The sequence below is a fragment of the Oncorhynchus tshawytscha genome, unplaced genomic scaffold (genome assembly GCF_018296145.1).
Source record: "Oncorhynchus tshawytscha isolate Ot180627B unplaced genomic scaffold, Otsh_v2.0 Un_contig_2394_pilon_pilon, whole genome shotgun sequence".
Taxonomy (NCBI): Eukaryota; Metazoa; Chordata; class Actinopteri; order Salmoniformes; family Salmonidae; genus Oncorhynchus; species Oncorhynchus tshawytscha.
In genome coordinates, this window is record NW_024609614.1 from 62773 (window position 1) to 76927 (window position 14155).

At 42.7% G+C, this 14155-nt stretch overlaps 2 protein-coding genes across 3 annotated transcripts; both read left to right on the plus strand.

Moving 5' to 3' along the window:
- Positions 1 to 474: 474 nt before the first annotated feature.
- Positions 475 to 2392, plus strand: si:dkeyp-72e1.6 (transmembrane protein 238-like). Its single transcript, XM_042316278.1, has one exon. It carries the CDS (start codon positions 692 to 694, stop codon positions 1208 to 1210), a length of 519 nt encoding a protein of 172 aa, XP_042172212.1. The 5' UTR covers positions 475 to 691; the 3' UTR covers positions 1211 to 2392.
- Positions 2393 to 7610: 5218 nt separating this feature from the next.
- trim35-13 (tripartite motif containing 35-13) lies at positions 7611 to 13266 on the plus strand. 2 transcript variants are annotated; one of them, XM_024433828.2, is made up of 6 exons: positions 7611 to 7964; positions 10603 to 10698; positions 10854 to 11084; positions 11228 to 11250; positions 12316 to 12434; positions 12588 to 13266. In XM_024433828.2, the coding sequence occupies exons 1-6, from the start codon at positions 7626 to 7628 to the stop codon at positions 13127 to 13129; spliced, it is 1350 nt and encodes a 449-aa protein (XP_024289596.2). In that variant the 5' UTR covers positions 7611 to 7625; the 3' UTR covers positions 13130 to 13266. The 2 variants fall into 2 exon arrangements, with proteins under 2 accessions (XP_024289596.2, XP_024289595.2); XM_024433827.2 differs by lacking the exon at positions 7611 to 7964 and adding an exon at positions 8936 to 9676.
- The last annotated feature ends 889 nt before the right edge of the window (positions 13267 to 14155 follow it).

The window sequence follows — 14155 nt, forward strand, 5'->3', positions numbered from 1 at the left end:
AAATCAGATATACTTTTTCCCACTAATTTGGCCAATCAGATCAGCACTGATAAGGATCTGTGAAAAGATCTGATGGATTGGTCAAATGAGTAATAGTGGAAAAAAGATCAGAATATGGCTGCCTGTTTAAACACAGCCTTAGAGGCTTTTGTGTCTGTCACTGTTTTAATTTATAGAAACAATTTGGATGTGAATATTTCTTCCATTATGTTCTTTAGAAATGAGGGAGAGAAACACGTAATGAGTCAAATGTTGTCCAGAATGTTATTCCACAGGTGAACAGACATTAGTGTGCCATGTTTGGCGTCTCTGCAAATTGGACTGATGACCGATATCTAGAAAATCAGAACCATCACGGCTCCTTTCTACAACATGTCCTACCTCCTTTACAGTATTAATATGGCCGGTGTCATGCCAGTATCCCGTCTACCCAGCCCTCCCTCACCTGTCTACGGCTACCACGCCCCCCACCTGTGCTGTGCCCTGTGCTGTGACACAGGAAAATTTAAATAGGGGCGAGCTTCCTCACCTGTCTCACCTTACCTGTTCAAACAAACGGCTCCGTTTGAAACTCTACCCCAACCGAATTCACCGAATTCCACCAGGAAACCAACCGCAAATGATAGTTAGAAAAGAAAAGGTGGTCTAAACAAAGAATTTGTTAGGCCTTTCTCCAAGCCAATTTAGAGACATGGAGCCGACGTATCGCGGTCTAGGTCGCTGTTCCTGTGCCTTTTGGTTGGCAGTGTCCTTCGACATATTCGGGCTGCTTGTTCTTTTGATCGGTGTTTTTGCGGACATATTCTTCTATGACTTTTTAATCTACGCCGGGGCCATCATCATCTTCCTCAGCCTCGTCTGGTGGGTGTTCTGGTACACGGGCAACATCGAGGTCCCCCCGGAGGAGCTGGAGGATGACGTCGGGCTCTTGAAGAAGGAGCGGGGCATCGCAGGTGCGGTGAGGCGGTTATCCAGCCGTCTCCAACAGTGGAACTCTCTGCGGCGGAATGGAGGCCCCCCCCGCGGGGTTGCGAGAAGGGCAGGGACTGGGCTGTCTACGACGCACATGAGGGATGCCCCACAGCAACCGAAGCCCCCGCCTGTCGTATTGACGATGGGGCCGCTTGATGAGGACATGCACACGGTGTCTGCATCCGTAGACACAGACATACCTGTTCCGCACACAGCTACAGAGACCTCGGCCATATGATGCGCAATGCGCACAAGGTTAGCCTATTATTTCAAATCGGTCATTAAGCCATTTAGGCTATAGCCTAGGGATACATTTTGTTATTGGATAGGCCTAATTTTCATTAAACATGTGCATAGATTATAGGTTTTATAGGCCAACTTCATTCTAGGCTATTGTTTTTGCTTGATAATAGCCCACAACTTTGATCCACAATTCAGTAGGCTATAATGTTCCTAAAATAAAATTAAATGACTATGTGTTTCAGTGAATGAGGAAAGAAACTGTGATCTAATGGAAACGGACGTCCTTTGTCTTTCTGTTAACCATTAACGTCATTGAATGGCAGTGCGCGCCTAAAGAGAAGCCCTGTTCAAACAATAAAACCGTTTCTGAGAGGGCGAAGTAGAGCTGCTGCTACATGAAACAAAGAAACCTAGGTTGACCATGAATTGTCTATTTTAGGAGTTAGGACACATTTTTGACATCGATCTAAACTGATGTAAGCTACAGTATGTTGCAACTATGACATCATGAGGTAACCATATATTTTGTCCACCAGAAGTTAGAGGCTTGGCAGCACTGAACCCCGATAAGGACATTTCACTTGTCCATCTCACAATGTTTACAAGTACATTTCGATTTTAATATTGTCCTATGGGCTTTTTTCTTTGAAACATTTAGTTTTTAAAATCAAATTATGCTCCTCAGTGAGGACTTTTTGTTTGTTTTATGTTAATTTTGTGAATACTTTGTGGATAATTGATGCAATATTTCAAAATACAGAGATTTTTTCTAGCAAATATGTCAGACTTTAATTTTTAGGGCCAAGTGCTACTGAGAAGGTGCTTGTTGTGAACTTGACCTGGCACCTGTATTCTACATCCCCGTCCACAGTGGTGATAAGCAATATAGCACATTAACGACCTTTGTACCCTATGGATTTCCCTACCTTTATTTATACAGACATTACTTTTGGATGTCCATATGGCTGCCTCATCATGCTTTATGAACCTTTTACCTGTTTGTATTTCCAACTAACAATTCTCAGATTTTTGCCAAACACAGTACCTACTTATTGACTAGAATAACATATGAGTGTTACTGTGTGGAATGACAACACTTTGATTATCTACAGTAGGCTAGCTTTGACCTTGACACCTTGTTACTCCACACAATAAAGTATGGGAGTGGTGTACTGTACTATGTTTTTGAGCTTCAGTCAGGGTACTTTTATCACATTGACAGTGATTATATGAGGAACTGCAAGTTTTTTTAAATGGCTGAGAGGTACTACAGATGTAGGATCTTAATTTGATCACCTGGTTGCAGGAGAACTTTCCTGGTTTAAGAAGGCTTCTGAAGTTTGAAATGTCTTACTTGTCCATTAATTATAATCCACATAACTATTCACATTTCTGGTTGCTGCAGGATTATTTTCCTGCTGTAGCAAACTGGCTCAAATTAAGATCCTACATATGTAGGCTACCCTGACAAATTTCAGGTGGCTGAAATTTTGGACATTTTACATATACTACATGATAGACTTTTGTATGAAGAAATAATCACACAGATCTCAAATCATTAGTCACCAAACAAATGATCAATCACAAACAAACCCTTTGTCAGTCAGGAACAGTGGCGACCTGTCATTCAGGGCAGGTGGTGCTTTTGAGCCCCACATTTTTAGCAAAAAAAAGCTGTTTTTTTGGGATGGGGTTTTGCCTATTTTGGTTTTAATGTGTGTCACATATCAGTTTGTAAACAATGTAAAAAAAAAAAGAAATAATAATAATCATTGACATAATAAAGCAGCATACAAACATGGTCTATTTTTTGCTCTTTTGAGACAGGCAGCTCCAAAATGCAGGTGTTTCAGCCTAGCTCAGTGCTTTCTGTGGTGGTGTTTCAGCCTAGCTCAGTGCTTTCTGTGGTGGTGTTTCAGCCTAGCTCAGTGCTTTCTGTGGTGGTGGGGCAGCCAGCGGAAAATACGGAGCATAGGGGTTGGCAGTGTTCTCTAGTTGCGCCTTAATTTGCTCCGTTTTCTGTCACTCATAGGGACACTACGTCACAGCCAACTCTAAGCCCTTTGGGTGCTGCCATAGAGTTACATTAAAAGTGCCCATCCAAGAAGGCTCATGGTCATTGGCCACAGATAAAATGTCAAATCACGTTATATCTACAGTAGCTTTGAATGGACTGATCATGTCAACGTCATACTTTCAAAATCTTAGCTAGCAGTCATCATCATTAATCAAGTCGACAATCTACATGGAAATCCTTTTTAATCCTTGTCATATGAAGATATGTAACGGTTTTCTAGTGGTGATGAAGGAGAGTCGGACCAAACTGCAGCGTGTCGATTGCGATCCATATTTATTAAACAAAACGTAAACACGACTAAACACTAAACACTACAAAACAATAAACGTAATGAAAACCGAAAACAGCCTATCTAGTGCAAACTAACAGAGAGTACAAGTAAGACACTAAGGACAATCACCCACGACAAACTCAAAGAATATGGCTGCCTAAATATGGTTCCCAATCAGAGACAACGATAAGCACCTGCCTCTGATTGAGAACCACTCCAGACAGCCATAGACCTTGCTAGATAACCCACTAAGCTACAATCCCAATACCACCACCAAAACCCCAAGACAAACACACCACAATTACAAAAACCCCATGCCACACCCTGGCCTGACCAAATACATAAAGATAAACACAAAATACTTTGACCAGGGCGTGACAAGATAAATAATAGCTAAAAACGTATCGGTACTCATCGGACATTGGACATAAACACTACACATCAAGTTGGAAATCACAAATTCAACAATGGTTTGGAAGTGATTTGGAAGGAATCAGTGGCTAACTGCAAGCCTTGCAAAGCAATCACTAGCCTGCTATTCAGTGGAGTGGCTGTGTGGTCCCAAGTCTGGGTTTAAGGTTCTATTTTCCAAGCTTAAAATGATAAACATTCAACATTGGCCATGCTGTCAACCAGCATGATTTCTGCCACGCTCAAAACAACTGTTAACTCGGAACTGAGAAATCTGACTTCAGTGAGTTCAAGACAACTGGAAACTCGGGGAAAAAACAAGCTCCGATTGGAAAAATACGTTTTGAACGATCATTCAACTCAGAATTGTTAGTTGGGAACTCGGGCCTCTTTCTAGAGCTACAACCTGAAGATCCCTGACACGTTCATGATTCAACCTTGTTTTTTTCTGAGTTCCCAGTTGTCTTGATAGCACCATAAATCCAAAGAATGCTAGACTTTGATGACAAAATTTGCCCACAAATGACCCCTGCGCCACCTTCCTGTTCAAGTGAGCACAGCACAACAAGGTGAGTCCAAAAATGTATTGTATGCTGCTGCATAAATGATGTAATATGCCAGGGAGATATGTATACTGTAGCTAAGAAAGTAATACTAAGTGTATGTTGTGTAGTAAGCTATTAGTAACCCATGTGCCTCACCCTAATAATTTGGTCCATTTTCTCCTCTTAATTTCGCCTACTGTTCTGACTTGGTGGTACACATGTAGCCCATAACCTGTTTTAGAGAAATGTAATCATTGAATATTGGAAGAGCTTTCATTGTGGTTTATATGTCCCCTTTATTTACCCTATGGTTCTGACTTGTTGTACAGGGAGTACACTGTAAGAACAGCCCATGTTCTGAATTCTGTCACTGTACATTTCAAAAATAGTTATTGACTATGTCTGTCCTAGCTTTCTCATTAATGTCTTAATCGAAATTACGGATTGCCTCTTATCCGCTTGCAGTCCCCTTATGCCATAGTTTGTACATCTCAATTGTCAGTAGAAACCACATTTGTTTAAGCAAGTCAGACATATCAGCTATGTTTTTTTAAAAGGCAGTAAATGAGGCTCAATGAAATGTTTAGCTGCCAGACAAGGCTCAGCTGATAGCCAGGTGTAGCAGTGGTAAGGTGTTGGGACTGCTGTTGGGACTCTGCTGTTGGGACAGATTTATGTAGAACCTAACAGTTTGTGGGCTCAAGAAGAGGCAATGGGTTCAACAAGAGACAATTATGCTAAGCTTTGGTATGGAATTCCCCTTCCTGGAACTATATCTGGCCTGCCAGCCATGTACATACCGTACATACAGTGCCTTCGGAAAGTATTCAGACCCCTTGACTTTTCCACATTTTGTTACGTTACAGCCTTATTCTAAAATGGATTAAATCGTTTTTCATCAATCTACACAGAATAGCTCATAATGACATAGCAAAAACAGGTTTTTAGAAAATGTTGCACATTTATATTGTCAGGCGTGTGCATAATTGTGCTGAAGTCAGGTGCAGGAGAGCAGAGAATTGTGAACAGGCGCACACTCTATTTCGACAGGAGTGATATACAGACGGAGGCAACCGCATCCAACAAAAACTCCAGCCAACATGGCAAAGTGTATAATGCGCAAAACAGTCACAACACATCAAATGTATACAAAACAGGCTTCGTGAAAATAACACGGGAAAAACGCACACAAGCCTAGTGCGTTCAAAAACACGTAACACACAAACAATCTTCCACAAAGACATGAGGGGGAACAGAGGAATAAATCATGTAGTGTAATTGGGGAATGATAACCAGGTGTGCAAGGAACAAGACAAAACAAATGGATACATGAAAAATGGAGCGACGATGGCTAGAAAGCAGATGATGTCGACCGCCGAACGCCGCACGAACAAGGAGAGGAGCCGACTTCGGTGGAAGTCGTGACATATATATATTGTGGAAGGACCACCAGAGGGCAGGCTGGACTCACGGATAGTAGCCCCCAAGGTAGCTTCAATTCCCTCCTGGGTCAGTGTGAATACTTTGTATAGCCATTTTTGGCAGCAATTACAGCTGCAAGTCTCTTGGGGTATGTCTCTATAAGCTTGGCACATATTGCCACTTGGGTTTTTGCCAATTCTTCAAGGCAAAACTGTTCTAGCTCCTTCAAGTTGGATGGGTTCCGCTGGTCTACAGCAATCTTTAAGTCATACCACAGATTCTAAATTGGATTGAGGTCTGGGCTTTGACTAGGCCCTTCCAAGACATTGAAATGTTTCCCCATATACTACTCAAGTGTTGCTTAAGCAGTATGCTTAGGGTCATTGTCCTGCTGGAAGGTGAACCTCCTTCCCAGTCTCATATCTCTGGAAGACAGAAACAGGTTTCCTACTAGAATTTCCCTGTATTTAGCACCAGCCATCATTCTTTCAATTTTGACCAGTTTCCCAGTCCCTGCCGATGAAAAACGCCCCCACAGTATGATGCTGCCACCACCATGCTTCACTTTGGGGATGGTTTTCTCAGGGTGATGAGAGGTGTTGGGTTTGAGCCAGACATAGCGTTTTCCTTGATGGCCAAAAAACTCAATTTTAGTCTACTCTGACCAGAGTAGCTTCTTCCATATGTTTGGGGAGTCTCCCACATGCCTTTTGGCGAACACCAAATGTGTTTGCTTATTTTTGTCTTTAAACAAAGTCTTTATTCTGGCCGCTCTTCTGTAAAGCCCAGCTCTGTGGAATGTACGGCTTAAAGTGGTCCTATGGACAGATACTCCAATCTCCGCTGTGGAGCTTTGCAGCTCCTTCAGGGTTATCTTTGGTCTCTTTGTTGCCTCTCTGATTATTGCCCTCCTTGCCTGATCTGTGAATTTTGGTGGGCGGCCCTCTCTTGGCAGGTTTGTTGTGGTGCAATATTCTTTCCATTTAAAAAAATGGATTTAGTGGTGCTCCGTGGGATGTTCAAAGTTTCTGATATTTTTTATAACCCAACCCTGATCTGTACTTCTTCACAACTTTGTCCCTGACCTTTTTGGAGAGCTCCTTGGTCTTCATGGTGCCGCTTGCTTGGTGGTGCCCCATGCTTAGTAGTGTTGTAGACTCTGGGGCCTGTCATAACAGGTGTATATATACTGAGATCATGTGACACTTACATTGCACACAGGTGGACTTTATTTAGCTAATTATGTGACTTCTGAAGGTAATTGGTTGCTTCGAGATCTTATTTAGGGGCTTCATAGCATAGAATACATATGCACTCACCACTTTTCCGTTTTTGATTTTTTAAGAACAAGTCTTTTTTTTCATTTCACTTCACCAATTTGGACTATTTTGTGTATGTCCATTACATGAAATCCAAATAAAAATCTATATAAATGACAGTTTGTAATGCAACAAAATAGGAAAAACGCCAAGGGGGATGAATTCTTTTGCAAGGCACTGTAGGCACTGTAGATATTCATTGGGCTGCTATTCAATGTCACTATAAAGTTCACACTTGATTTACAAAGCTTGGAGTAAAATAAATGTCAGAGGAGGTGAAGGCTCACAGGCCAGCGTAACCATATCTGAGCCACTGCGGCCTATTATAGATGCATACCGGAGTCCAGCTCTAGGTCTGTGGGAGAATGGAGGCCAAAGCTTCCACTCTCCTGGAGGATGATGATCTCTCCTGTGCTGTATGTAGAAAGGTCTTCTCTGTTCCCGTGGTTCTCAGCTGTCATACCTGTGGCTGTAGCTTCTGCAATCTCTGTCTGGATGAGTTCTGGGAGCAGCAGGGTTCTGAAATATGTCCTCTGTGCATTATCGAGTACCCTGGAGGTCCTCAGAGAACGTGTGAGGAACACAGGGACAAACTGAAGATCTTCTGTGTCACAGACCTGCAACCTATCTGTGATTATCATTGGTCAGTTGACCATAAGGATCACAAAGTGTACCCAATAGCTGAGGCAGTGGTGTACTGCAAGGTAAGCTGCGACAGCAAATCTATTTAGTGTTTAAATCTATTCCCAGTGCAGGAGTTGATCTTTCTGGGCTAACTCCCACTACCCAAACTATTAGGTTACTATAATAATAGTTTCGGCAACCAGAATGCACATTCAGCTAAATGCCACTAAACTTTGATAAATAGTCCCTAAGTGTGCCCAAAAGTGTTGCTGTTCTGATGTTCCTCTTGTAAAACCCATGATTCTGATTTGAATGAGAGCATCAGGCACCAGAAAGCTGGACAGAACAACAAAATGAATACATTAAAGGGATGGTTTGCTTTTTAAAAGTTGGGCTTTTTTTCTTCCCCAGGGTGTTGTTGTTTCCACCAAACCGTTTTTAAATGAGCTTGTTGGTTATTTAGTAACATTCAGAAACAACAACACCCTAGGTTGAAAATGAGCTAAACTTTAAAAAAGCAAACTATCCTTTTAAGAAATTATAGGTCTTACAAATGCATTACAACCACATCATAATGCATTATACCTGTAGGCTTTGGGTAAAGTGTTACCAACAAATGCAGGTTAGACATTTACAGTGACTTAAATGGACTTATTTAGGACAAAATAAAATAAAAAAGTAAATGATGGCCCGTTTGTACAACTATTTAGTATTTTAAGACACTTGGACCCTGGGCTGTTTTTAGGACAGGATTTGTCAAATGTTAGACCCAGCACTTAGTCAAGGCTAAGTTGGACTGTGGAAAACTTTGCAGGGGTCAGTGGAGGGGTATTTTCTTACCCTCCTCCCTCCCACCTAATACATTCTCTCCTTCTATTAATACTCACCCTCTTTCCATCTTTTCTTGGTTATTGTGTTTCTTCCCAGAGATCCCAGATGGACCATATCATTCTTATGGAATACACTGGCTCCACCAGTCTTGTGACTTATTAAATGATCAAATGATTATTGCATCACCCTCATCAAAATGTTATTGGCTGTATAAGTCAGACCCCCTTGCATCATCACTCTGACGTGCCAATCTCCACTCTTTCCAACAACACTGATCTCAGAACACTGAGTCAATGAAATGGGACTATCACTCACTCTCTGGTCTTCCTTAAAAGATATCTGGTGGATAGCTGTGATTTATCATGCAGTGGGAGGTGTTTATTTGCATATCCACTACTCAAGCAGATGGAAGCCCTATGGACATATTCATTTCCTTTAAGCATTAAAGTTTAACTGAGGTAGACCCCAGAGAACCCTGGCAACAGCGGTGGGAGGAGCATAGTAACCTTATCTGACCCTGCTGCTGCTCCAGCCCTGTTTTAAAAACCTGACAGGCAGAATGATGTCCAGGCACCGCGAAGACAATCTCTCCTGCCCCCTCTGTGGAATTATCTTCAACCAGCCCGTTGTGCTCTCCTGCAGACACAGGTTCTGTAAAACATGCCTTCAAGACAGCTGGAGTACCCAGGACAGTGAGGAGGACTGCCACTTCTGCCCTCTATGCTGCAGACGTTCCTCCATGAATGAGATTGTGGTAAACACCATTCTGGAGAAGACCTGCGAGTCCTTCAGGAAGGAGATGAGCAGCAGGAATAACCCTATGGGGTGTAAGGAACATGGACAGACACTCTCACTCTTCTGTCTGGACGATCTGCAGCCCATCTGTGTTGCGTGCCAGACATCGGCGGTACACAAGGGGCACAGGCTCTACCCCATTGGGGAAGGTGCACACGACTGTAAGGTAGGCGAACACAACCTTGGTTGTCTTCACTGTGCTGTCACTGAATGTGTCACTCATCATCCATACCCTCGCTCTTAACTTTGCTTGTCAGAGGGAAACTAACTTTCATCTGTATGTTCAGTCTCATCTAACCTCCAGCTGCCATCCTTTACTGCCCGCATTGTCAAATAACGCTCAAAACTTTCACAAGTTACTAAACCAGCAGCACTTCTTTCATCATGAAAAGGAATATATAACTTTTTTGGTTTTTGTTTGACAGTTTTGTTTTGTAAAAACGTGTGTGTTATAGAAACCATCTTTGACACAGTGGGATGGTTAACAGGGGGGTTTGGAAAAGTTGATCATTCTATTAATACATTCATATGTTGGGTTGGTCGATGCTTGGGCCCCTGGGAGGAATGAAACCAGATCCCAGGTCTCTCAAGTGTACCCCTCTACGTTCCCCTCCTCCCCTGGCCAACCAGCTGTCTTTGACCCTGTTCTAGGAACAATAAACATTTTAATGTTAGAATTGAATTCTCAAAGACAACATCAACAGAGCATGGATCATGAGCTTCAGTGTACCTCAATGCAGAAAACTCCATGTCCAAACTTTCTATACATTGCTCTGGAACGTTGACTTTCTGAATCTGTGTGTAGTCTTTGTTTCATCATCGTCTCCACCCTCGCTGTCACTTAGTCACATGATCCAGACTCTGTTAATGTTGCCGTTGCATTAGCTAGGTCCAGCTATCAATTGATCTGGATCTTCCAGTCAAGGAGGTATTGAGAACCTTTACACATGCAGCTGAATTCTGTGATGGGGCTGCGATGCAGAGGTACCTGTCAGTTGAAAGCAACACATTGTGCTGTTGACAGCCTGGCTTATGGCCAGCCTGACCCTGTAGTATGTGTTAAAGTGTAAATATCTTGCCTTTACATTCCAGGAGGAACTCAAAACTGCATTGACCCCATTGAAGGAGAAGCTGCAGCTGTTCAAGAAGGCTATGGTCGTCTGTGATCAAACGGCAGAGCACATCAAGGTGGGGTATTGTATTTCTAGCACTTTAGAAAGATTTTGATGGTGTCCTTTCTGGATCAATACATCTTCTAATGCTCATGGAACCCATCATCAGTAATGTAACCTGGGTTCATTGAGGGTTTCAGGTCTTTCATGTCTAAACATGTCTAATTCCAGAACCAGGTTGAGCATACTGAAAGGCAGATAAAGGATGAGTTTGAAACCCTTCGCCAGTTCCTGAGAGATGAGGAGGCAGCCAGATTGAATGCTCTGAAGGCAGAGGAGGATCAGAAGAGTCTGCTTCTAAAGGAGAAGATTGAGGAGATGTCCAACGAACTGACGTCCCTCTCAAACACCATCAGAACCGTAGAGCAAGAGATGAGGTCTCAGGACATCCCATTCTTACAGGTATACACAGTATGAAGTTAAACCCTACTTACAGTACAAAGGGAATTCCCAAAGCAAAATAAATACTAAAATATAGAAACATAATATGCATGTGGAATATTGTAGCTGTCCATCTAAAAGTGATACATTTACTTGCTTTTCAGAACTACAAGGATATCATCAAGAGGTAAGTGGAGTCAGGAATAGCCATTCATTTGACCCACGGGTTGATGTCATGAGCTAACAGAGGCAAAATACAAAAATAGACAGAGACCCATACTGCCTCACTATCATGTGCCCATAATATACTACTGAAAACAGTCATCTAGCTAGTGAATGTGGCAGACACATCTAAGGCTAATGTGTGTTTCAGATTCAATTATCTTCTTAACTTAGGCCTAGAATCAATCAGATCAATCTTTAACCAGTGATAGGCGACACCTGCATTGCTGATGTTTTGGCGGTATCGAAGGTGTAACTGTGTAGGAGCTGTCAAAATGGTGAGCAGATGCTCTTGCTTATAGTCACAAAGCCACACCCCTCCCACTCACGTTGAAAGTTTAAAATGAGAAAGTTTAGGCAATATAGAAATAATGACACTCAAATAGAAAATCATAAAACTAAATAATGAGGATTTGTATCAGCCTAATTGAGGTGTAGATTACATCTCAAACTCCAGTATTCAAAATTGTAAACAAGGCAACTCCGTGCAGCCAATAGCAATGTCCACTTTAGGTGTAATGCCAGGAGCCGCTTGTGTATTTGACAGCTCTAACACAGTTCCACCTCCAACACCGTCAAAACAACAGCTATGCGGATGTCGGTTTAAGAGTAACTGATTGAATAGAGCTTTTAAAGGTAGACTCAGCGATATGAAGCAGGTGCACAAAGTAAACAGCATACAACAACTAAGAGCGTTGAAGCGCGAGGCTATACTTCTTAGCTGTTTTGGTACCTACCACGCTCTAGCAGCATGAAGCGAACCCATGCACATATAGATACTGCGTATGACTGTGTGAAAGTCTTGCATCTCGCTCATCGCAATATCTGCAGTGCTGCTCCTGGCAATGTAATTTCACTGAGACTACCTTTAATAAAAACAGATCATCATGTTAAAATGAACTTTACTTTGACACAAAATAGCAATACATATGATACAATCAATCATACATTAATTTCATGGTAAAAGAAGATATATTTTCGCTGGTATAATAGACAGGATTTGATTCATCACTGAATGTCGTCATTCCAGAACCTGGCATATGCCGCTGGATCCAAAGATGATTCCTGGAACTCTGATTGATGTGGCAAAGCACCTGGGTTCTGTAAAGTTCAACATCTGGGACAAGATGAAGAGCATCATTCAATATAGTGAGTATTAATCAAATATGAGTCGGTAGAAGTGACAGTACTGTTTCCTCACAGGAAATAAAGTTATTCTATATATTTAATTTAATCTCAGTTCTGCTCTTTCTATCATCTCTGTCTTCCATTTGAGGCTCATATCTTCCCCTCTCTCCCCAGCTCCTGTGACTCTGGACCCCAACACAGCCGCTAGCTGCTTCATCCTGTCTGAGGATCTGACTGTGGTCCAGTGCTGCTCCCAGGTCTTCAAGCTCCCAAACAACCCCGAGAGGTTTGACATCAGTGCTGAGTTACTGGGCTCTGAGGGGTTCTGCTCTGGCCGCCACAGCTGGGAGGTAGAGGTAAAGGCTAACACATACTGGGTGGTAGGCGTGGCCAGCGAGTCCATCAACAGGAAGGGCAAGCACGTGCTGACGCCAGCCGAGGGCTTCTGGACTATACGATTCCGCAACGGCGAGCACAAGGCGTGCACGGCACCGTGGGCGCCCTTGACCATGATGAGGAAGGAGCCACAGGTCATCAGGGTGGTGTTGGACATGGACAGGGGCAAGGTGACCTTCTTTGACCCCCGGGAGAGGATGCCCCTCTATACGTTTACAGACCTCATCTCACCCCGGGTGTTTCCTTACTTCTGCACTGCCTGTAAGGAACACCCACTGAGACTGCTGCCCGTCAGGCTGTCTGCTGCTGTGGTGCTCTAGAGGGCTCCATGGGGGTTCATTACTAACAAGCAGTGGAGGCTCAATTACTTACAGATCCAGTTGAGTTTACTACCTAGTCCTAGATGATGAAGGCTGATCACTTGGGACAGTCTGGAATAAAGCATGTAATGGTCTTATGTTTGTGAGTATTATGTGTCTACAGATGATATACACTGAGTATACCAAACATTAGGAACAACTTCCTAATATTGAGTTGCACCCCTTTTGTCCTCAGAACAGCCTCAATTCGTCAGGGCATGGACTCTACACGGTGTCAAACACATTCCACAGGGATGCTGGCTCATGTTGACTCCAATGCTTCCCACAGCTCTGTCAGGTTGGCTGGATATCCTTTGAAACACCCAGCAGCAGTTCTAAACACACTCAAACCGGTGCCACTGGCATCTACTACCATACTCCATTTATATTACCCATTCACTCTCTGAATAGCACATATACACATTTGTCTCAAGGCATAAAAGTCTTTCTTTAACCCATCTCTTCCCCTTCATCTACACTGATTGAAGTAGATTTAACAAGTGATTTAAATAAGGCATCATAGCTTTCACCTGGTCAGTGTATGTCATGGAAAGAGTAGGTGTTCCTATTGTTTTGGACAGTCAGTGTATGTCATGGAAAGAGTAGGTGTTCCTATTGTTTTGGACAGTCAGTGTATGTCATGGAAAGAGTAGGTGTTCCTATTGTTTTGGACAGTCAGTGTATGTCATGGAAATAGTAGGTGTTCCTATTGTTTTGGACAGTCAGTGTATGTCATGGAAATAGTAGGTGTTCCTATTGTTTTGGACAGTCAGTGTATGTCATGGAAATAGTAGGTGTTCCTATTGTTTTGGAGGGTCAGTGTATGTCATGGAAAGAGTAGGTGTTCCTATTGTTTTGGAGGGTCAGTGTATGTCATGGAAAGAGTAGGTGTTCCTATTGTTTTGGACAGTCATTGTATGTCATGGAAAGAGTAGGTGTTCCTATTGTTTTGGAGGGTCAGTGTATGTCATGGAAAGAGTAGGTGTT